This window comes from Chenopodium quinoa, unplaced genomic scaffold, assembly GCF_001683475.1.
Source record: "Chenopodium quinoa cultivar QQ74 unplaced genomic scaffold, ASM168347v1, whole genome shotgun sequence".
Taxonomy (NCBI): Eukaryota; Viridiplantae; Streptophyta; class Magnoliopsida; order Caryophyllales; family Amaranthaceae; genus Chenopodium; species Chenopodium quinoa.
Window position 1 is genome coordinate 3816414 of NW_018743920.1, and position 25972 is coordinate 3842385.

The window sequence follows — 25972 nt, forward strand, 5'->3', positions numbered from 1 at the left end:
TTGTCAAGTTGTATACGAATTAGTGTCCGATTCTCATCTTTATTGGTAGTATTTTATTGTCACTGTTGAATCTTTACTGTCTAATAGTGTACTATTATTGTCATATATTTAAGTTTGGTAATTGAGATCAAATGTCAAACCTTAAAACCTTTTCACTTTAGAATTTTCTCATTTTCTTCATAATTAGACACATCTATTACCATAGTTGGTTTAAATTTATGTAATTGTGATGACTACATTCAATTTGCATTCTTATTTATGATTATGAAGGACAAATTATTACTTATTCTTTACAAGAGCCATTGATGCTTATTTGAATTACTTATGATTAATAATTACAATTTCTTTCATTTGATGCTTGATTTGAATTCATATCATGATTTGAATTGATGCTTATTTCAATTTATTAGATCTATTAAAGAATACAATTTTAAGAAGTTATGGTTTAGGTTTACAAGGGTTTAGGGACTAGGGTTTACAAGGGTTTAGGGTTTTTAGAAGTTAGGGATTAGGGAACAATGGTGTAAGAGGATGGTTACAAGGCATATATATATAAAGACATTTTGATATTGTCCTATCTCTTATATTTATTGTTTAGTAAGATTGTTTTATTGTAATTAGTTTTCCAGTTAAACTGTCACTATATCGTCATTATCCTATAACGTACTGGTTAATATTGTTATAGTTTACTTAGTTATTGTCATTTATGATTTTTTTTATTTCTTATTATTGTTATTCTGATTGATTTGTTGCCGTTTTCCATTATTTTTTGGGGAGGTAAAGACCAATATATGAATTTAGTCAAGTCAAGCTCTACCAGTTTTCAATAGCCTTTATAGGAAAAAGAGCTATATATTAATGTTGTCTTGTTTTTTCAATTTCTCAATTTCCTTGTCGATATGATTCTCATATATCGGTATTGTCCAATATTGTTATTGTTAGATAGTTATTGTCCTAGTAGATGTTATTATTGTCATATTGTTATGATTATTAGCAGTAATTCAATGGCATTAATGTTAGGTTTTTACTTAGTTATTGTTATTTACTCACTCTGTCCCTAACAAGATGCATCTTTAAAACCCTTACTTTTGCGCCGCTTTATTATTGTACGAGAAACCTTCAACAAAGCCTAGCCAGAAACACAAAATTCGCAAATGAGACTTTTTCTTGGAGTTCAGACACACTCTTAGAGGCTTCTTCTTGGAGGAGCTAAGAGAATGAAGCTTATAACCACGAAAAGAGAGAAAATGCAGGAGAGAGAAAAGGCAAAGAGAAAGGCGCAGTAAATTCAACAAATTTTACCCTTTACATTTTTTAATTCACAAAACGGGATACTATTCACCCTGACATGCTTAGAAATGGGGTGCCTAGGTGGACTTTGCAAAAGTCATGTAAAAAGTCTTAATTACCCCTTGTTATGCATTATGAAATGGAGTACAAACCTCCATTTAGAATTCCTTGTTTTATCATTAAAAAGCTTTTGATTTCTTCCCCCCAAATACGAAGTTAAATTTTGTGTATTTGGAATTTTGACATGTTCAAAGATTATATCATCATTTTCTTATTTCAAAAATATTTACGTACTTCCTATATATATTAACTATTTTTATAATTTTGGTAAGAAAAAACTAAAAATGAACCTAGTTAAATTTTGGATTACTATTACTCTATTACAATTGAATATACATGTTTAAGATCACTGATATCTTTGTTTATGTTTTATTGAAAATTATGAATAAAAAAAATATATTGAGATTAAATCAATTTTTCTGGTGAAATTATTTATTTATTTATTTTGGTGAAAATATTACATTTACTATAATACCCCCAATTTGGCAATTTCCCAAACAATACCAAAAAAAATGAAAAAAAAAAAAAAACAAAAAATAACAATAGGAAAAGAAAAAGGTTAGACTAAAGAGGAAGCAAATCAAAGCCCAGCTTCAACGGGAGAAGCACTACAGTAGCAATTTTGAAGGGCAAGTAATGGTGTCTGTAAAGTGTAAAAATCAGTAATATTTGTAGTATTCACGAAATTGTAGAGCTCCAAAAATGGTGATGATGAGAGAGAAAACATGGAAGTTGAGCTTATTCTTTTGCATGATCTGGACAATCACTATTCTTTATGGGGAGATGTTTGCTTACTGGGTTCCTTTTCTTTGGTCTTATTCTTGGCCTCATCATTCCTCTTCTTCTTTGGTAACTTCTCTTCTTCCTCTTTTCTTCTGTATATTGGTTATTTCTGAGATTGTTTATTGCTTATGTTGGTTGCTTATTGATTGGGATTTGGAAATCATGATTGTTCTTTAATTTAATTTAGTTAGTAGATGGGTGTTTTATTGATTAGCTGTTGATGTAAATTTGTGGGTTTTTCTTGTTTAATTTAAATTTGTTTGGGGTTTGAAGAAGAAAGAGGGGACAAAAGGATTCTGCTTGTGGGTCTTTCTGTTTTGATTTGTTTTTTGTTATTTCAAATCTATATTTATTTATTTTGTTTAATGTGCTGATTGGAGCTAATTTAACTAGATAATTTGGCTGGTTTAGTGAAAATGCAACTTAATTGCAATGTTATTCACAATCAATACATCAGTTCAGGAAGAATTAAGCTGAAAGAAAATTTTTGAGGGTTTCCTAAGGATAAATTGATTCAGCACAAGTCACTTTTATGATGACTACATATATTCAATAGATTTACAAGCATAAATGATGGTTTTTTTTTTATTGTTTGGCTGTTTGAAAAGAGGAGGGGGGGGGGGGGGGGGAGGTGTTGGTAATGTTATAGGTTTAGGGGCCGTTTGGTTGGGGGTTTCAAGGGTGGGGGGATCGGCGGCCGACAGTTTCACGGGGAAGGGGAATGGTTTCTAGGGTTTTGCGCGGCTGGGGGAGGTTTTTCTGGGGTGGAAAGAGCTGTGCGGGAGGCGGGGTCGCGGGGAGGTGCGGCGAGTGGCGGGGGAGGTGCGGCGAGTGGCGGGGGAGGGGCGGTGAGTGGTGTGGTGGCTGGAAAAGGTGGGAAGTGAAGAAATTAGGTGGTTGTGTGGTGGTGGGACTGGTGGCATTGTTTCCCTTTATTTTTAAAACAAACAACATAGAAAATGTAAGGTATTTTCATTCCATTCTTTTTCTTTCTCTTTGTTCATTCCATTCCGTTTACCCCATACAAACCTAACGGCCCCTTAGTTTATTCAACAATTGAATGATTTTTTGAGTTAGTATGACCTATGTCCAAAATGCCCATGATTGAGCCAAATTCTGTCACCTACCTTAAAGAGTTGAAGTTTAGCTATACTATCAGCAACATTATCTCCTTCCTGCCTAACTTAACGTGTACTAATAACACTAATAAATTGATAATACTAATTGCAAAGTATTTGATATAATAGAACACAACACAAACTAAGAACAAAATTGGTCAATGATGAACTCATGAAAGGAACCTGAAGTGGCAAATATTCAATAGCAGTAAATTGTGTAAACGCTTACTAGATAAAAGGCTTCTCATATTTATTCAAATTTATTTTTAGGGAGGCGCTATTCCAAGTGAATTCGTGAAAGTAGCTGTCATCACTGACCCACAGGTGAGTTTTGTTTACTGCTTGTGTTTCTTCCTGAGTTCCTGTACGTACCCTTGATCCTAATTTATTCTTAATGTGTAACAGCTGATGGACAGGACCTCCCATGATTTTGGTCCCAAATCAGTTGCTTTGGAGATTGCTACATTTTACTCAGATCTGTACATGCGCAGGGCATTCCTTTCTTCAATTTTGCCTTTCAAACCTGATGCAATCTTATTCTTGGGTGATTATTTTGATGGAGGTCCACGGCTGTCAAATAAAGAGTAAGACCTAATTACATGTACTCATTTATTACTGATGTTTTGACTGTCCGCGTTGGGTGGAGGATGTTGTGCTATAAGTATAAAATTAGCTGACATGCGCTTCATTAATCAATAATATTGTCGGTTGATTTTGGACCCTGGACATTAAATGTTTTTGGTTGTTGCAGTTATTGTCTTATTGCATGATGGTATATCTAGCATCTTTTTTTTAGTTAGAAATGTCTCAAAGCTACAGCGAACTTGGTAATAGATTGAAGCATAGAAGAATATTAAATAAATTTTCCTGTTTTATGTCCGTTGTATATAGGTACAGCAACATACTAACATTACTAGGAAGATTCATGTTGGTATTGGTGTAATACATGTTCCATGAAAGGCGCCTTTATTCCTTTTAACTATCTGATTATAGATTGGGTAATTAAAGAGATTTTCGAAATAGCAGAGCCACAGAAGAATTTTAACAATACAGTCCAACCTCATTGGTGTATATCAAACTTACAGTGGCAATGCAGACATATATGTATAGATCTTAACCTAATGCTACTAATAGAGGAAGTACATTATTGTCTGGATATATTTCAAATGAAAACAACATAGCTAGAATCCATTATCCTGTTTTCAACATCTCTTTTTTTATACAATTATTGATTATGGAATATTCTAGCATTTATATACTAGAAGAATATCTAGCCAATCTACCGAAGACATTACCCAAATTAAACACACATATTTGGATATTAGCTGCAGTTGCCATTAGTGTGACACTCTTCCTCACTATTATAATTATTCAGTTTTTTAGTGGTGCTAGTGCACGGACTAAACATTCAGTATTGTGCACTCCATTGGGCTTTCTTTCTTGTCCAATCTTGCTCTCCATACTATTTGAGTTTCAGTTTTGGTTTTCACTTGACAAACCTCCTTTAAGCCCTTTTTCCTTAACAATGTTTATGAAATCGAGGTATTTATGATGACTTTCTTGGCTCCTTGCATAAGTATTCCTCATTCAATCTAAACATATCATTTTATGTTCTTCCTACCTTTAGGTATCACCCTACTCAGTTGGTGACCTTCAATATATCCTTTCAATCCTATACAACATAACTTGCCTTGGTGGGAAATTAGCAGTTATCTTTAGCTAGTTTGGTTTGATAATTGTACTAGTTTTGTGTTTGTGTAAAAGTTAATAGCTACTATATTGTGTAAAATGACTACTCCCTCTGTTTCGTAATAAACTTGCCTTTGGAAGAAAACTGAATTTGGAGTATACCATTAGAAGAGAACTAGTGGGGAAACAATTTGACATGGATGTTGATATGTGCAGTTTTGGTTTGGATATAAAGGGTCATGATAGTAAGGAGTGGATAAGGAGAGATAATTGAGCTAACTGTTTATTTGAATAAAAGAATTGGGTGTGTTGTGCTAGAGTCTTTATTATGACTGAAAACAATGTTTAGTATTCTAGATGCTTTCTAGTCTTGGACTTTTATGATGTTAGTGTTCCATTTGTAACTGACTCCTTGTGCAGCCTATGAATTTTATATTCCGATCAGTCACCACGGGATTTTTATAAATGATTTTCTTATGATCGTTGTGGCTGTAACTTCTTTTGTGAGACCTTATTCTTACATTCTTTGAGAGAAATCTTGCATGGTTATTTGAAGTTTGACATAAATTTTCATCTCTCATGTTTATCAGTTATCACACTAACACACTCATAAATCATTAGTTGTATGTAAATTTTTAACTGATATGATGACAAGTGCTTTATGTCGGACTCTAAGTAATAGTGTAGATGAATCATCAATTAAATTATGTTGAAGTTTGCTCTACTTATGCATTTATATTTAGGAATCACTTACATTCTCTTAGTCAATAGATGGCAGGAATCTTTGAGCCGGTTCAAGCATATCTTTGATCTGGGTAAGCACGGAAGAACTAAAGATATTCCACTTTATTACATTCCTGGAAACCACGACATTGGCTATGCAGGCCATCTTTTCCATAAGCCAGAGGTATGAGTTACCTATTGATCTTGGGTGAACTTGTTCTGATCAAAGCCTTCAAGGTTCCTCATAAAATGTTTTATGTAGTTACAACTTACAACCTTGCTAGTAGAAAGTTATATATTATCTTAAGTACCTTCAAAATGAATTATCTGACAAAGGGTTCCTTATGCAACATTTGATGAGTTACTATACATTAATTCTTAGAGTTAGATCTGATCATGTTTTATAGATCTTGCAACAAACAGGACAGGTCAACATGCTTGATGTCTCTATATACGTTGTTCATCGTTTTCATTTACCCTGCTGACTGGCCTACAAATTCTTTGCTGCAGATTATAGAGCGTTATGAAGGCATTTTTGGCAAAAGAAATTATAATTTTACTATTGGAAAAGTAGACTTTGTTGCAATTGATGCCCAAACCATTGATGGTATATTAAATTTCATTTACCGCAGTATCTTTGTTGCATATGTGATCTTCATAATCAAGGATTTTAATTTGGTTTAGAGGCGGTAATAAAATTTTCTTTGAATGTTTGTAGCTATCTATATTAAGGTGTACTTTTCAATTCCACATTTATTCTTGTTATGTTCGAAGTGGCATTAGGTTGCAGTTCTGTCTGATTCATTAAATTATAATCAGTGCTCGACTATTGTTTAGAAAACTTATGACTCACGTTAGTTATGGCTCATATATTTGGAAATCCTATCAATGAGTAAACTATGCAAAGTAAAATTGTGGAAAGTTTTTTTTAAAAAAGTCAAAGAAATTACTTATTCTGACCAAATTGTTGTTCAATGATTTAATTATTGCAAAGTACTTTGTACTTTTGTAGAGTCTTACATACTTTGTTTTTTCTAATTTTTTGGCTTGAACAAGAGCAAATGATGCAAACACTGTGTACTTGTGTAGTATTTGAAATTGTTTCCCATTTTAGTTTTTCTTAGTTTTGCATAATCTCCTTTGTTTAGTCTCTAAATAAACAAACATTTTTTGTAAAAATTCCATAGCTTTTTAGGTTAATGCTTTGCTTCCCAGATTAATTCAAGCAAGTTACCAAACACTTGTTATGTTGGTGGTTCTAGAGTTAGTTTACTAAGGGAATCATTTTATGTTGGTAGCATGGAGTAAGTTTTACCAAGGAAGTATTTATATTGGTGGTTCATGGAGTCAATTTTACCAAGGGATCTATTTGTTTCCTACAGGTGACATAAAAGACAATACAACTTCATTTACTTGGTCATTTGTGGATGGTTTCTCCATGGGTAAGTCAACTTCATTATCCCTCTATCAGTCTATCAGCAATATGTATATTTTAGGTAGCTGAACTTGAGTGCTCCCTCTGCCCTCCTAAAAGGCCTTTCATTTGTACTATTGACGTGTGCAAGCGTATGTAGCAGTTATCTGGTATGACTTGCTGAAACTTCAGCAAAGTAACACCAAACCTTGATAAGTTCTTGTCACACTTGTATTCATGAGGCCCATTGGCAAATCTATTGAACTTGATCCTAGCAGCTGTGACTTGTTACAAATGAACACATTGTAATGCATTTCCAGGCATCTTAAAGTAATTGTTTACTTCTTACATCAAGTAAGCTTGAGCACCTGTTTGTTTTCTCATTTAACTTATTTCTCTAAGAATTCCATAAATTTCACCACATCCCATTAATCTAGTGCAAAAACACCCAACATCAGTATTCTTCCACAAACAAAACTGCATAACCCATCAGAAAGGCCTAGGTGGCCCTATTCTTTTTCATTCTATTCGAACTCATGAAATCAGCCTTGCATAACATTTTGATATGCAGAAATAATTCACGCGCTTGTTTCTTGTCCTAAAATGTCAAGAAAGAACTGTTGCTTAAAAATTTTCAATTGTCTTGCATCTGCCTCAAAAACCTTCCAACTTCACATTAATCACTGAACTCTCTAGCTTTGTTGGGCTATAGTTGGATAATCACCAGAGGGTATTGAAAGTGGATGGTGTAGAGAGACAGAAAGCTAAGTGAAGGTGTGGTCTGCACATCTACTGAGGAGATAGGGAGATAGAGTTCCCATAGGAGTAGTTGGTCATAATCTCACATGCGAGTGTGCTCAGGTTCCAGACTTCATTTTTGATACTTGCTAGAAATATACACAGGGGGTGATTTATTCTGAGTCTCACTTAAGAAAGGGAGGGTGGGTGGGACTTGGGAGTGTAGGGGGTTACTTTCTGCTCAAAAAGAAAGGATTATCCTGATTGATGCTAGTTTAGTGTTTAGATTTGAAAACTGTCTTGTTTCTACAATTCATACAATCTTTTTAATATCCATATCGTCATTTCCTAGTTTTTTTTGGAGATTTTATTTTTTAAATTCGTCTGTGTTTACTAACTTGTATCGGTTTTCATGCTACATAGAATCCCATCAAAAGTTGAAATTCGTTTTGATTAAAAGAGGCTATTATTTGGAGAAGATGTTTTGTGTATGACAAAAAATCAAGTTTTCCTCTTCCTCAGGTGGAAGAACAAATCCAAGGGTGCTGTTGACCCATATCCCTCTGTACCGTCCAGATTGGACTCCTTGTGGCCCATACCGTTCTTCAGAAGTCATCAATCAGGTATTGATGTCTTCCTTTTATAAAGCAACCTATGACTTGGGGGTTTTACCTCCTTGTGCAGCTTAAGTTTGCATCCCTATCATATGTATGCCTGACCATTTGGCACTTAACTCACAGGCTTTTTTTCCTTTGTGTTCAGAGGATTTCTCGCTCTGCTTATGATCAGAGGATACTGTAAATTTCAAACCTCAAAACTTTTCTGTCAATATGTGATATTGCTTTTCTCACTATTTTGTCAATGCTGATTGTTTTTTGTATGTTGCAGATACCAGAATTATGTCACTAAGGAGTCTTCTGAGCATATTTTGGACTCTATTCAACCTGTATGTTCTCTGGCTTATCCTCAATATGTATGAAGCAGAATGAAACTAGTCTCTGCAATGAACTTCATCTTTTCTGTGTTATCAGGTACTTGTCCTCTCTGGTCATGATCATGAACAGTGTACAGTCAACCACGATACAAAATATGGTACTGTCAAGGAGGTAATTAGTCTGATCTAGAATACTTTGCTAATATAGCTGATACGTCAGGTATTTTTTAAGCTAAGAACATTTTACTACTGCCAGCATACTCTTGGGACAGTAAGTTGGCAACAAGGAAACTTCTATCCATCGTTTATGCTTTTATCTGTCGGCAACTTTACACATACAAATGGATCTTCTCAAGAACCAATCATACTTTCTCAGCTGTGCTTTCTTCCTACGCAACTATTCATATATATATGGTAATTACTGGTAGCTTTTCCCATTTCATTTTGACAAGTCTCCATATTAACTACTCCAAAGTTAAAATCAAGTGTTAATGGTTAAATTAATAAATTAATCTGTCTTTTGATATTGATTTCCAATTTTAATGATCTTAGGTATATCATCCTTTTTGTTATAACTATCCTTGCCCTGTCCATTTTGCCTACACATGACATAAATCTCCACTTTGGGAATCTGATGACAAAAATAAACAAACTGGTCAGAGAGGATCTTTTTTCAAGTAGTAGAAAAGAGAAAAATGAAGATGAAAACTGTGAATATGAGATGATGTGGGATGCCGAAGGGAGTTTGCATGTCATCAAGAAGCATAGTAAAGCCCCTTTGGTTGTGTCCAAGGAGACGAGTTCAACAGAAAGGTTTGTTGATTTATTTACCTTCATGTAGTCATGTTATGATGTGTCGATAGAATATCATTAAATGAATCAAATGGCACCCCCCCCCCCTTCCCAAACAGGCAAACACACACACACACACACATCTAATTTACACTTTCTTTTATTCCCACAATCGGTAGCTGCACACTCTAATTTCATGATATAAAGTGCATAAATACAAAGTTTGAAAGAAAAGAATTATTTTGTGTTTAGAATAACATCAATGAAATATGGTGTTCATCCAATCCAATCAAGGGAAGCCTTGGCACACTGTCTTGTCCCAGTCTATTTGCAATTTGCATACTATTTTTGGAGTGGATTGTTTGCTACTTGATGATAATAGCTCACAACATACTTCAACTAATGGCATGTTTTTGTGTAGAGGGAATGCTGTGATGCGTGCTGCTAGGAAACAAATGGTCCTAGAACAAGAGGGTGCAACAAAAGTGGACATTAGTGGGGATCCTGGTTCTGATGTGAAAAACTTGACAAGGTCAAGCAAATCATTAATGAGGTTAATGCTGCAACGATGCATTCTGGTACTTGGTATGGTTTTGGTGATAGCTGTGGTGAACGTTCCACTTTACATGATGCTCTTGTTCAAAGATTGGGCTGAACAATGATGCAGGTGAAAGGCTCAGGTCACGGTTCTTGTAACATATGTGAACAAAGAACTGGCTAAACATTTTGATTAAAGGTGCTTTCCCATATTGCTAGCAGATATGATAGCTCAAATGATATCCTAGCTGTCGTCGACTCGTCGTTCCTTGCTTTCATGATGCTGCTGGTTATCAGCTTTCTCTATCTGTCTTTTTTCGGGGGCTGGGGAATAGCTTGTTGTAATATCATGTTACTATTAGGTTAAAATTGTTGTAAAATCAGAAAAAGGCTGTAATACTTTTAATGTCATGTAACTTTGAAATTTAGTGATGTCTATTAGCTGCTGTAGTAGAGGAAGTAAGGAGCATCTCAGTAGTAGTACTTTTACAGTTTTACCCAGTATATTCTTTTGAATATTTACATGGTTTCTGATCATGTTGGATAATACATATGGTAAACACATTTTTTTTTTTTAAATTATTGTTATTATTTTCTTATATAAATATTTGAATTAGTGGGCAATTTACATTTTATCACTTTCTTTTTTTTTTTTTTCCATTTTTTGAGGATGGGGTTCTTACAACGATACATGTTAGTCGATCCCATTATCATTTGGACTAAAGCTTTGTTGTTTTTGTTGTAGTGGGTAATTTACATTCAACATCACTTGTTCACACAGTTGAATAATACAAAGGGTAATTGGTGTGATGAAATTAATGATTCAAAACCTAGTTATGATTAGAGTCACAAGTGTAGTCACTAGTATCAATAAACAAGGTCTCCCCACTTATGAAAGCGAAGTTCTGGATGGCAATTTTGTGAGTTGATTGTTTTCCCACTACTAATATCACTACTTATCATAAAGTGCATATAATTAGCACATCTGTTTTTTTAGTTGCAACGTTCAGATTTATCAATGCATTTAATTGACGGTAAATCTCTTATGTACAAAAAAAAAAAAAAATGTTATTACGTAAAATGTTAGTTGGATGAATTTCAATGATCAGTTTTGAATTTATATCAACTTTAAATTATGTTTGATTTAATATACTTCCCCAATTTCACTTAAGTTGATATAAAATCGTATTATCTAGTTTTGGGTATACATTATATGAGTTGTGTATTAGTTTAGGTAATCGTACAAAGTTATGAGTTCAAGTTGTATTCACCATATGTTTTTAATTTTGTACAAGTTTTATTGAACTAGGGACCGACTATAAGCTGTTCATATCTCGTGAAATTCCAGACCAAATAAGCTCAACACGTGAAGTTTCGTTGTCTTTTTTAGTATTTTTGCATGCAAAAATTTCAGACCAAACAATACAAGTATACAACCAACAAAACATACCCATGTTTTGATAACATTGATAAGACAAACCTAAGCATTGCAGCAGCCAGCAAATATGATAATGACTCGTTAAATTTGTTACTCCATATGTCCCTAAACTCAAATGTGAACGATTAATTAAGAAACGTGTTATGAGAATTCATTATTTTCAAACGGAATTAAGATGTACCTACTTTGAGTGTTTACGTGTTTATGTGCTCACGTCATTCTTATTTATGTGTCACCGATTGCACCATATATTGATGCAATCGATGTTTTGCAACGACTATATTAGATATTTCGGGATTTTTATTTTTAATGCAAACTAAAATTACATGTAATTATATGATATGATGCATGCAAAGTTTCTATGGATAAACATTTGTATGGCATGAAACAATTTATGGTACATGTGGCAACACCTAACAACTATGAGCAACCAATTCAAAATATTCACTTCATCACAGATGTTGCACTTGCCCAATATTAAGGGCAGAATTTCATGCTTCATAACATTTCATTAAATTTATTAGAAAATTTCCCAAGATTTTATAAATCCCTACAAATATATAATAACTATATCTCGTGCATTAATACGGTGAGCTCTATTATAACTTCTAAAAGGTAAAGTACTTTAAAGTTAATTTGTTACAAAGTAACAAGAAACAAGGAGGCGGGGGTGTAAAGGGAGGTAGTTCTATAATCTATATATATCTTTCTCTAAAAACTCGGACAACCTTTTATTTTTCTTATTATCCCTTCATTTTTGCAACAATCAGTCAATCACCCAAATATTAATATGAGAGAGTTCCTAGAAAATACCAAAACCAATGGAATTGCTTCATTGGTGGGTTACTTAATACTTATCACAACTATCTTGAGCATCTTTGCTTTCCACTCTCCTTTCTCTTTAAACATCACCAAAACATTAGAGCAAATCAATTCAATAAATCATCCTCAAGAGGGTATGAATCTACATTATTCGCCCTAGGAGGTAGGCTAGGATTCGATTCTCATTAGAGAGGGCGTTGTTGTAACTTACATTACGAGTAAATTAAATTTTCATTATAGTAGTATTTTTACTCATTTTTTCTTTTTATATGATTTTTCAGATGGATATGGAAAATGTGATTTTTTCAAAGGGAAATGGGTTGAAGATTACTCAAAAGGCTCACTTTACACAAATGCAACATGCTAACAATTCCAACGTCAAAAGATTGCTTCTTGCATGGGAGGAATGACAAGGAGTTCTTGTATTGGAGATGGAAGCCACACAAATGTGAGCTCCCAAGGTTCGAACTCAGTACCTTTTTTCAAATTATGCGCGAAAAGAGGCTAGCATTTATAGGAGATTCTGTTGCTAGAAACCAAATGGAGTCCCTTTTATGCATCTTATCTCAAGAAGAAGCACCAATTGATGTGTATAAGGATGCAAAAGACCGGTCTCGAACATGGTTCTTCCCTAGGAACAATTTCACCCTAATGGTGTTATGGACTAGGTTTTTGGTTAAGGGTGTTGAAAGAGAAGGTGGAGTTTATGATTTTCACCTTGATCAAGTGGATGAAAAATGGGGTTATAATGTGAGTCAAGGATTAGTGGATTATGCCATTGTTTCAAGTGCTCAATGGTACTTTAGAAAGAATTATTTATTTGAAGGTGGGAAATTAATTGGATGTCTCTATTGTAATGAAGCCAATTTGACTCAATTTAAAGTGAGTTTTGCTATTGGGAAGGCCTTTCAAACTACACTCAGGTAAGCTTAATTAAGACTTATGTTTCGTGTAATTGATTAATTGGTTTTGCTATATACGTATACAATTTCGTGTTCTAGATGATTAAGTAACGTGCATAATTGACATGCTTATGGTTTGTGATTTACGGCGGAGTGTGATTAGACCGTATTAGTTGGGTTTTATGTGTATGCACAATTACAACCAAAACAACCATCTATCTAGCATGAATAATAAATGTATATTAGTTCACTCAACTAGAAAATTGATTTGATATATAGAATAAATAAACCATCCATAAATGTATGGTCTTAAACATATTGTTTTCAACCAAACCATAGGAGATGTGTTTTAAGACAAAATTACCTAGCCAATTTCGAAGTCATTTGACCTGAAACTGACTTAATTGTCCTAAAAATGACTGATTATTTTGTAGGAAGTTTATTTTGAGTATCCCTTTGTACTCACATTAAGAAACAATTGTTTTATTGTTAGACTACGACTAATTTTCAATTTTCAATTTTATGATTTTGCCAATAATAGCATAATGACATAAGCATATATTTGGTCACTAATTGGAAGTATTCCTTTCTTTTTTTTTTTTTTTTGGGTGGGTTTTATGTTTGGCCGTGTATATGGCTTATGTAGTCAAGTTTTTAATTACTCCCTTTATTATCCGGATTTATTAGTAGTTATTGCTAGTTCAAATTACACAATCCTAGTAATTAAGTTAGATTCTAATTCCAAATATACTAAACGTACATGAAATACACATGCAGCTACATTAATAGTTGCAAAAATTGTAATGGCATGGTGACCTTGGTGAGGACAATTTCACCAACACATTTCGAAAATGGGACGTGGAACACCGCAGGCCAGTGGCGGAGCCAGGATTTATAATTCGGGGGGACAAATTTTGGAGGTTAAAGTTTCGGCAAAAATCTCAAGAAAAAAATTGATAACCTAAATTGTTTAATATTTATTTGAAATCACATATGCCAATTATTTCTATATGGAAAAAGAGGGGTAAAAAAGTTTTATTGTATATTAAGAAAATTATCCAACAAAAATGAATAAATTTATATTTGTAAATCCTGTTATGTAATCACATAATTGATAAATAAAAAGTCAAATAATTATCGTTAAAACAAATTGATGGTAGATATGAAGGGCCAGGGTTTGAGTTACATTCGAAAAAATAAACTCAACTTTTTCAAATCAATCATATTATTAATATGTATTTCGTTAAAACACAGTTACAAACAATTAATTAATAGTAATCTATTTATTAGAAATGTAAAAAAAAAATTGAGTTTAAGCACACTTAGTTAAAGCGATAATTAAAAACAAGAAGTAGGAAATAAGAAATAACATTAAAAATCCTAAAACAAGAAATAGGAAATAAAAAATCAAATTAAAAAGGTTGTTGAAAATTAGAGTATGTAATAAAAAAAACAAGAAGTAGGGAAAAAAAAAACAAAAAAGCTGAAAAACAGTAGAGTAGGGAATCGAACCTAGGACCAAAACACAGCCTTACTAAGGACTCAACCACCAAACCATATTCAATATTGTGATATCTACTGTAAGTATATGTTATTTATAGCCTTTTACTGTATTTTCTTGATTTTTTTTTTTTTTTAAAAAAACTTTTTTTCCGAAAATGGGGGGACAACTGTCCCCCCTTGTTCTAATGTGGCTCCGCCACTGCCGCAGGCCATTGCGAAAGATCAAAGCCTTACGACGAAGAAAATTTGTTGATATCTAGCAAAAACAATGATGAATGGGAGGTAAGAGACATTCAAATCGAAGAAATCGAAAGAGCAAAGAAAGAAGGCTATTGGAAGGGACAACAAAATATTCAAGCCTTGGATATCACTAAGGTTATGTTGTTGAGACCAGACGGGCACCCGGGTTCACATTGGCGTGACAAGAAGAAGAAAGGGTTCAATGATTGTGTGCATTGGTGCATGCCTGGCCCTATTGATGTGTGGAATGACCTCTTGTTAGCACTACTTAATTAGCAGAATTCATTCATTGTAGAAGTAATGGTTAAACTAGGTTGAGTTTTAACATATGATATGAAGTTATGATCCGGATACACATTAATTTTTTAAGGAGAGGATGGGGGTTTATTTTATTATTATTTCAAGTCAAGTTCTGCAAAAATTGTGGTGCTAGGGAAAAAGTTCTAAGTACACTTTGTACATACTTTACAAGTTTTTATATAAGATCGTCTTATCATCATAAGACAACCTTATCAATAATCCACATTAGTACGATATTGTTTTCTTTGAGTCTAATTCGTACAGATTTGTTTTAAGACACCTATCCAAATTAAAGCCACTAATGAGCAAGGTTTTGGCCACATAGTATTTGTATTGCACTCGTTTCCACTTTATAAAAAATTTCAGTTCTAGGCACCACGTTTGGGATTATGCTAATTGATGTTATTGGACATGATAACTCAATGGATTAAGAGTTGGAATCAAGTTAATAAATCTTTTGTTGAAAAGGGTTTCTATTCTTTCTAATGAAGGGTCTTTGGGGGATAAAGTCTATATATAAGGGTAAAACCATGATCAATAATTTTAGTACAATAAAACAAAATGATGATCAGGTAAAATTGTAAGATAAAATAGTTAAGATATAAAAATATTGCTTGTATAGTTTTGTATTCACAAGTGCTAGTTTTTGTCTCGTTTATTGGTCCGCACATTATCGTCCAACCCGTAGCAACAGTACACAATCTGCTATTAATATGCATTGACCTTAACTGCTTGGCTCACCCAATAACCAAATCTGATTTACCAATTGGTTGTGGTGCAGTGGTAATTGAAACTACATTTGGTAAGGAGGATTGCGTGTTCGATCCCCCACAACAACAATTGGAAGGAGACTGGAACCTAACCACCCAGAACTGGTCCCAAATCCGAATTAGCCCAAAGGGTGAACCGGGTGGAACACAAAAAAAAAAAAACCAATTCTGATTTTAAGCAATTTTGTCACGTGTTTTATGAGAGCAATTCTGTAGAATAAATAGCTTAATGGACGTACGGTTAAATTATTACTCTTATAAGCTTAAATAAATTTGTTTAAAATTTGTCTAGAACTACCCGGAAGATAGACTCATTTGTGAACAACTACCCATTTTTTTTATTTGTTTACAACTACCCGCAAGTTTGAAAACGTTTGGGTAGCACTACCCATTAACGTTTTCCATCCAAAAAGCCGTTAGTGGGCCCCACATTGTACACGTGTCATTTATTTATTGGATAAAAAATTTAAAAAAAAAGAAGAAAAAAACCCAGCCACCAACAGCCATCCCAACCACCGTGAAACCCTAGCCCCTACTCCCAGCCACCACCAAAACCCGGTCGGCCGCCACCCTAAACCTCCGAAATGGCTGGCCGGAACCCCTTGACCACCAATCAGCCACCCACACCACCATCTCCAAACCTACCGGCCACCGCCATCCCCTTTCACTGCAAGCGACCCTAACCCAGGACCCACGAACCCTCCCCCACCACCGCCTCTCCTCCCTCTCTATTTTCTGACAACACCAAACCCACCATCGCACACCATTTTGAACACCGACCCGATTTCGATTGTAGGTGGTGGTTTCGATTTCGGGTAAGGAGGGATTCGGTTTCGGGTCTGGGTCTGGGTTTGGGGGAGGGTGGTTCGAATCCGGGTGGCTCGTCAAAGGAGAGAGAGGGCGGTGCGGCGAGTGACCCTAGTGTGGGTCGTGGTAGGGGTGTCGGGTTGGTGGCCGGCCGTTTTCGGAGGTTGAAGAGGGCGGTCGGCCGGTTTTGGTGGTGGCTGGGGGTAGGGGCTAGGGTTTCATGGTGGTTGGGGTGGCTGGGTTATTTTTTTTCTTTTTTTTTTTAATTTTTTTATCCAATAAATAAATGACACGTGTACAATGTGGGGCTCACTAACGGTTTTTTGGATGGAAAACGTTAATGGGTAGTGCTACCCAAACGTTTTCAAACTTGCGGGTAGTTGTAAACAAATTTTAAAAAAATGGGTAGTTGTTCACAAATGAGCCTATCTTCCGGGTAGTTCTAGACAAATTTTCCCTAAATTTGTTGTCTATACTCATGATATGTGGTACGAGTGTACGACAAGATAGTTTAATGACTTAATCTGTTGTCAATAGATTATTTGAACAATTGCACATGCATAAGCTAATACGGAGTAATTTTAATGAATCAATTTTCCACATGTTAAATAATGCCAACGCGATGAACAACTCAATAATTCAAGTATTTTCTACATTATATGTATTTTTTCAAGTGTTAAACTACTTTAATTAAACACACATATCGAGACACAACTTCAACCGTTATTTTATCCAATTATATGACTATAAATGGAGTTAAAGGAAGATAAACAATAAAATAATATTGGTCATGTGTAAAGCTAGAATGCCCCGACTTAACCACAAGAAAACAGTAAAAGTATTACAAATATATAGAAACGGTTGTAAAAAAACAAGTGTTACAAGTATATAGAAAATACTCATATGACACATAAAAATTTGATTTAAATTTTAAATTAAGGAACTAGAAAGGTACAAATTAAATTAGTTGTACTTGACCATGCACCAAACCTTGCCACACACTCAGACATTTTTTTTATCTCTTCTATATATGACCAAATTACAAAATACTACGTAATACGTTAAATTAAACGGGTTAATAACTCACATTATGATTGACCGCTACCATATTTAGAAATTGTATATATAAGCTTCATTTTCTACTCTTTCTCATAAATAGAGTTGGTACCCTTGAAAATTAATTAAACGTTTTACAAATGTTAGTTGCTATTTGTTTAATTTTTATAAGGAAGTATCCTACGAAGTAATTCCTAAAAGACTGCCACACTAATAATCCAAAATAGGGTGCGCCGACCCTTGAATAGTCAGTAAGTGTTAGTACTAATACAAGTAGGCCTAATGTAGCATCACTCTTCCTATATATTCCATACAACATAAACCAACAATTAGTCTCACAAATATACACTCCAAACCTCCCAACTCCCTAATAGAACCCTCCCTATTTGTCGCAACAATGTCACCTCTTAAGGCGGCGGCAGCGTCTTGTGATGACACCACCACCTCCACACCAACTCTACCGCCATGGCGGGCATTTTTTAACATCCACTCACTCTCTATCCCTGCCTCACAACTCGACGCCACAATTCGGCTTAAACAAAACTTAGCTCACTTTGAACTCAACTACCTCAACGTTGTCCTTATTATCTTCATGTTACACATAAACTACCTATTTTCGAACTCTCCCGTGACCTCCACCCTCTACTTGGCCACTATAGCCACCTTGCTATCTGGCGCCTTATATGTAAAGACTCGTTCCCCTCGTCTACTTGTACTACTCATACTGCTAACCATCTCAACGTTTGTTCATACACAAGCTTGGTATCCTCTAGTACTTTACGTCGCCATCTCCTCCTCCGTTGTTTGCTTGCATGCCGTTCTTAGAGTTGACACCTTTGATTATGATGTTTTACCTAATGACGATCAACCTCATCTCCAACATCAACTTGGAGAGGATGTTATTGTTTACTCTCTACGTCCCCAATCGATTGCCCCCAAGGTGTTTTTCAGTTTGTTCGACTGATGATAGAAGAAAGTGGTTTTATTTTCTGTAACAATAAACTCGTGTTTCATTCCAGAAACTTTTTGGAACGACAGTTTGTATAGGCCAGCGTAACTAATAAGTAAATAAGGGAGCGAGGGAGGATGTAGTTCCAATAGTGCTCATTACATTAATTCTGTGTGTGCAGAATATTAGTAAATATTGTACTGTTGTCACCAGTTCATTGACTTCAACCTTTGTTAGGCGGCTTATAGTACTTGTATTTGAAATTGTCATTATAGTTAAAATATCAAGTACTATACCACGTATAATTTTGTTTCTTTGATTTTTCTTTGATAAGGAAATACTTTCAAATCAAATTAATCGAATCATATATATCATATCACTAATATATAAAGCTGGTCTCGCAGTCAGGTGTCGTGCCATGTAGGCGACAAATAGGTATTATTGTGACACATATGGTGCTAAATAATTGAATTTTGGATAGAATTTTGAAGATAAAAATGTTGTATAGAGTTTTATTATCGATACACTACTAATATTTCATATATACAAAATTAATCATAACTTTAAATAAAAATAATAACTCGGTTCTATTTCCTCATAAAATTTATTTTAAAAAGTTCTTTAAAATAAGATTCATTTATAATATATTTAAAATAATAGAGAATTAGTAAAAATAAGTTTTAACCGATAAAAATACTTTCAGTTTAGTAAAAACTAGGTTAAAATCTCGTGCAATGCACAGTTGTTAAATATTTTTGACAATATTATTACAAAATAAATATAAAGTATATAAAAGATATTCAAAAATATTTCATTTGGGTATATTTTTTTTATGAATATGATTGTCAAACCGGAAATAAAATACATAAGGTATAAATAGTTTACATTAAGATTTTGCCAAAAACAAAAAAAAAAAAAAAAAAAGAAAAGAAAAGAGAGAAGCGAAAAAGATGGAAATTTTTTTCACAAAGTAATGACAAGTATCATGGAAAGATTTTCTTTTAGTGTAGGTTAATAGATAATTTAAGTATGATATCACATGTCTAAATATCCTACATCATAAAAAGTGATTATATGACCGTATTTAACATTCAAGCTAAAAAGTTTATTGTAAAATTCAATAAACAACCTGGGCATTGCCTGGGGCACAAAACTAGTAACTAATATATAAAGCTAAACTTTTAGCTAGGCTACGAAATGGCGGCCTTGGTGTAACTTTAATAGAATACCTATGACATTAGATCAGCGAATTTAAGATAAATGTTTTAAGTCAAAAAATTATTTTAGAGTTTTATTTGTGACATGACTTCTAATATTCCATATGTATAAAATAAATAAGCGAGTTTAAGATAGAATTTCTAGGATAAAAAATTTATTTTAGAGTTTTATCTTTGATAGGACTTTTAATTTTCATACATATAAAATAGATTATAACTTTTTTTTTAAAAAATCTTATAAATATTTTTACATCATAAAATACGTTTTTAAAAGTTGTACAATACAAATTCACTTATGATATATTTTAATTAACTAAAACGAGACATCAAAATGTGAGATTTCAACTTTTTGCGAAGTGTTCATCATGTAGACAACATATAAGAGTTAGTGTGACATGTAGTGGGTTTGATTGGTGACCATGAAAGGAGAAAAATATATCATATATAAATGGATGAAGTTGTAAAAAAAAAAAATTGTAACACTTAAAATGGCTCCAAAAGGAAAGTGTATCATTTAAAAAAAAAAGGTATATTAAGTCAGCAAAAAACCTTTCATTGTATAACGTAATTAGAACTTTTTTAAAAAATAACTTATAATTTTTATGTGTTTACACAATACATAAAAAAAGAATAATAAAAAATTAGTTTTAAAAGTACTACCTCCGTTGTTCGACTCACTTACTATTTATGTGGTCAAAATAAAATAACGTTGACCACATTTTATGAGCTATACAATATAAATAAATTAGCATGTGAGATCATATTAGATTCCCCTTATTATAAATAATCCAAATATCAACTTTTTACAAATTTCACTTACACAACCGGAGTTATTCATGGTCAAAGATATTCATTGGAGACCGCGCAATTGCAAAGTGAGTCGAATTTTCAGGAACGGAGGGAGTAGTTCAAAACATCATTTATGGTAAATTTAAATGAATTAAAATTTAAAAAACTTATGAACGAATATGGTTGTTATATTATTTATACAATATCATTTCCCTTACTTTTATATGTGGCACCATAGAGTTATTCATCATTCAGTGTTATAAGGGTTAAATTACTTTGTTATTTAAAGGTTATTCTGTTAGTATAATAGGATTACTATGTCGGTGTTATAGGGGTTATTCCCACTTCTTACAAGTGACCAATGGTGTGACAAGATGTATAAAAACGCACTGATGTCGTTTGTAGATCTGCCAAAACTACTAATGGTTATATATTTTACCAATATTATTATTGATTGATAATTAATTCATGTGTAGCACATTGAAATAATAACAATTAATAAAATTTGATAAATCACATCAAACTAATTTACAAATATAATTATTGAGTGATCATTAATTCATGACTCATGAGTATCAAAATGAAATAGCATAGAAATATCTTACATAGAAATTACACCATTGTTTTTCTTTCATACAGAGTATAGTTCTATAATATATATATTGATCTTACATAAATATAATTGCCTTTTATAGAATATGATGATTTGTACCAATAATACGTGTTAAGATTTAATACATCCAAAATTAAGGATGATGAATTTTTAGATGATCTCAAGCAATCCATACATTCCAAAAAAAAAAAATGATCTCAAGCAAACTACCAATGCTAAGCCTCCTAGGCAATCTATGTGGTGCACCATTCAATAAACTACCCGGACATTGTCTGGGCACAACTAATATATATATATATATATATATATATATATATACTAATAAATAAAGTAATAGATTATTATTCCCTCTACTATACTAAAAGTCTAATTAATATAGCGTACTAAGTCATGACATAGACATAGACATAGTGCAAAAGGTACAAGGTACAAATGCACAATGCATACATCTACGGGTCAACATCGCAATCTTCGGGCAACAACCCTGCCGCCGGAGCACCAACAAAACCACCTGATTAAAATAATGAACATTCATCATTATGATCATTTTATCTAATTTAAAGAAATTTCTCTTTGGGTCTATCTCAATGTTTTCAATTTTATTTTTACTATATATATACTGAGTAATTTATTTGTTAAACTTTCTGTTTGTTCTCGGCCCTTACTTTTTTTGTGAGACAATTACTGTTGGAACATGTATAAAACTTGTTGGACAAATAGAGTACTTGGTAATTTTTTTTTAAATGATTTGTTTATCATGATTATTTTGAAAATCGCCCGCGATTTATCTAATTTATACATACAATAAATGAACGATATTAGAGTAATGAGTGTAGCGAGTTGGAAAAAAGGTAAGGAGAGTAGGAGACTCAAAACCCATATACAGATTAGTTAATACTTTATACTCCGTATATGTCTTGATCACATGATTATCAAGTACGATACTAGACACCTAGCTATACAATGAAAACTCATCAAACTACAATTATATTCATGGACAATAATTATATTGTTAAATTAGCAAATTAGATTTCATTTCACCATGAGATGAAATCAATTCTAAGCTGCGAGTAGAATGAGTACAATAGTTGATTGATTCCAAACTTATTATAAATTGATAATTTGGTACATAGCCATTCATTATCACTTGATGTGACGTAGCTAATCAAATAGATCAATTCAATGTCAATTTTACCATGCTATATATAAAAAGTCCACTAAATTGAACATAACTCGGAGTGTACCATAAGAAGCCGCTGACATCATTATCAAGAGGGCACCAATACACCTTCATTAGCCGGCACGCTACCACTCTTCCTAGCTGCGCTCTCGACGATGTCAGCCTCGTCGCAAGCAGCCGGTGACACCAACACCCCCGCAGTACCGCACCTTACAACACATGTTGAATTTCTTGGTATACACTCAAGACCAATCTCTCTTCCCGTCTCTCTACACGACGCCACAACTCGGATAAAACGAAACTTGTGTTACTTTAAATTCAATTACGTCAACTTTTTCCTTCTCATGTCTTACAATGCCATAAACAAAATCTTCATCCGCTCCTTGCAGCCCTTGCCTATAATCCTTTACATCTTCTATTTCGCCATTAACTACATGTGTCACGCCCTCTCCGTAAACTCGTATATAGATCCTCTCCTCCACCGCATCTTCCTTGGACTTCTCGTTTTCATCACTGTATTACCCTTTGTTATTACGGGTGCCGTGGTTGAGCTTTTGGCCATCATTGTGGTATACTCCTTCTTTGTTTGCTTGCACGCTGTGCTAAGAGTTCCTACTTAACTAATACTTATGATCAAATAAGGGATCTGTTACAAATTTACGATTAACATTGGTTTACTTGATTAGTAATCAGGACGAGGGACTCCTAATTACTCTTTTTTTTTTTTTCCCTATATAACTTGTAACGACAAGCACGGTCCTTGCAACTAGCTAGGGGTGTCATTTCGGGTAATCAGATATCGTTTGGGTTGACCCATAACATGTTAGATCTATTTGGGTCGAGTGTGTTCGAGTCAAGGTTACCTTTTTAACTCGTCTTAGTTTGGTTGGGTCAATTAATTTCGGATCAAAATCTATTGTCAACTTAGGATTGCTATTTGGGTTTGTATTTTGAATTTCTCAGGTCAAATTACGTCCGTTACAATTCAAAACGGTGTTGTTAGCTAAGCCAATTGGAATGTACCTAAAGGCTATCGTTTTAAGTATTTAACCTTTTTTCTGATGAGTTTTTTCCTTGTATTTGTATCCAATAATATATATTACGTACTATATAATCTATATATCATTTATTTAGATGACAAGATAAATAGTTTTTTTTGAAAGGATGCTTAATATTTAATTGTTATTTTCAAAATAAATATATTGTATTATATAAATTACGATCCAAGAAAGTCTGGAATGGGAGATTAGTTTTGCATATAGAAGTTTCAAGCGACTTTTTGGGTTTGTATTTTGAATTTCTCAGGTCAAATTAGGTCCGTTACAATTCAAAACGGTGTTGTTAGCTAAGCCAATTGGAATGTACCTATAGGCTATCGTTTTAAGTATTTAACCTTTTTTCTGATGAGTTTTTTCCTTGTATTTGTATCCAATAATATATATTACGTACTATATAATCTATATATCATTTATTTAGATGACAAGATAAATAGTTTTTTTTTGAAAGGATGCTTAATATTTAATTGTTATTTTCAAAATAAATATATTGTATTATATAAATTACGATCCAAGAAAGTCTGGAATGGGAGATTAGTTTTGCATATAGAAATTTCAAGCGACTTTTTGGGTTTGTATTTTGAATTTCTCAGGTCAAATTAGGTCCGTTACAATTCAAAACGGTGTTGTTAGCTAAGCCAATTGGAATGTACCTATAGGCTATCGTTTTAAGTATTTAACCTTTTTTCTGATGAGTTTTTTCCTTGTATTTGTATCCAATAATATATATTACGTACTATATAATCTATATATCATTTATTTAGATGACAAGATAAATAGTTTTTTTTTGAAAGGATGCTTAATATTTAATTGTTATTTTCAAAATAAATATATTGTATTATATAAATTACGATCCAAGAAAGTCTGGAATGGGAGATTAGTTTTGCATATAGAAGTTTCAAGCGACTTTAAAAAAAAATTGTCAAAAATGTCAGAAGTGGGATTTGAACCCACGCCCTCGTTAGAGGACCAGAACTTGAGTCTGGCGCCTTAGACCACTCGGCCATCCTGACCTACTGTACATTAATATTTTTATTAATCACATCGTCATTCAGATCACGTAAACATGAACATTAATCAAATCATCATTTTCAATAATTTATGTTTGGGTGTTAAAATGGTCATTACCCATATTAGTCAAGGGAATCTTACCTATATAAGCCCAACGATTGTCGTGGTGGGGCTGTCGAGGAGTGGGGAGATTAGGTGGTGATGGTGTGGAGTGGTGGGGGAAATTGGGGATGTGGTATTCGGGGAAGGGAGAGGGGTTGGTGGTGAGTGGTGGTGGTTAAGGGGGAGGTTAGGTGGTGGAGTGGTGATGGTGTGGGGTAGGGGGCTTTTTTTTTTTTTTTTTTTAATATTCAGGTTTTTATTTTTATTTTTTTATGCTGTTTTCGACGGAATTTCCGTCGGAAGTTTCCGACGGACTTTCCGGTGGCCGGAACTCCTCTTCTGACGAGAATATTCCGTCGGAATTCCGTTGGAAAACACTGTTCCAACGGAATTTCCGACGGAAAAGGCCGTTTTTCCAACAAACATATTTACGACAACCTGTTCTGACGGAATTCAGGGTGTTTTCGATGGAATTTTTCCGTCGAAAATGGCCTGTTTTCTAGTAGTGATAAAAGTTAAATATTAATAATGTATTGATCAAGATGAATCAAACAAGACCCCATATGATTAAGTACAGTTTGTTTTTATAGATTGAGAGAAGTTTAGAAGATTCACTTTCATTTTTTATAGTCAAAAGATTTCAAATGTGAATGTCATTGTAAAACACAAGGAGTATGAATTTGGAAATATATATCAAAATCATATGTTGATCGATGTAATTAATGTTTATTTTAATCTAATTTTTGTACATTCAGTTATCTTATTTTGCACCCCTGGAACGTTCATTAATTAGTTTTTTCCATAATAATGCATGTCTAATGCATGTTAGGATATATTTTTGTATGATCGATTAATTTAATTAACATGATATCTTAATCACCCAATCCTTTCTGATTCATCCAATGAATAAAGAATGATACGTCGTATTAGAGTATTGAGTATGTGTAACAAGTAGTATGGCAAGGTTATCTTATAAATTAGTAACTAGTGAGTAGCCCGGGCGTAGCCCCGGGTTGCTACTTTTGTAATCGTGTAATTGGGATTAAGGATTTTGAAATCTGAAATCGCTATTATTGAATGTGTTCTTTTTTAATAATTAAATCATGTTGTTTACACTTATATACATTTCTTTTTCATATT

The 25972-nt window shown here is 33.4% G+C and overlaps 1 protein-coding gene, 1 non-coding gene and 1 pseudogene across 3 annotated transcripts; 2 read left to right on the forward strand and 1 right to left on the reverse strand.

The window, feature by feature from the left end:
• The first annotated feature begins 1842 nt into the window (after nucleotides 1-1842).
• LOC110687999 (uncharacterized protein C630.12-like) lies at nucleotides 1843-10584 on the forward strand. 2 transcript variants are annotated; one of them, XM_021864662.1, is made up of 13 exons: nucleotides 1843-2199; nucleotides 3522-3575; nucleotides 3657-3835; nucleotides 5712-5847; nucleotides 6174-6270; nucleotides 7046-7105; nucleotides 8338-8438; nucleotides 8578-8612; nucleotides 8704-8761; nucleotides 8847-8921; nucleotides 9006-9163; nucleotides 9302-9562; nucleotides 9963-10584. In XM_021864662.1, the coding sequence occupies exons 1-13, from the start codon at nucleotides 2053-2055 to the stop codon at nucleotides 10201-10203; spliced, it is 1602 nt and encodes a 533-aa protein (XP_021720354.1). In that variant the 5' UTR covers nucleotides 1843-2052; the 3' UTR covers nucleotides 10204-10584. The 2 variants fall into 2 exon arrangements, with proteins under 2 accessions (XP_021720354.1, XP_021720355.1); XM_021864663.1 differs by lacking the exons at nucleotides 1843-2199; nucleotides 3522-3575 and having other exon boundaries at nucleotides 3703-3835; nucleotides 5705-5847.
• A 109-nt stretch (nucleotides 10585-10693) lies between these two features.
• LOC110688000 lies at nucleotides 10694-15588 on the forward strand (annotated as a pseudogene).
• A 9060-nt stretch (nucleotides 15589-24648) lies between these two features.
• Nucleotides 24649-24732, reverse strand: TRNAL-CAA. Its single transcript has one exon. It is a non-coding gene; the product is annotated as a tRNA-Leu (tRNA).
• Between the last annotated feature and the right edge of the window lie 1240 nt (nucleotides 24733-25972).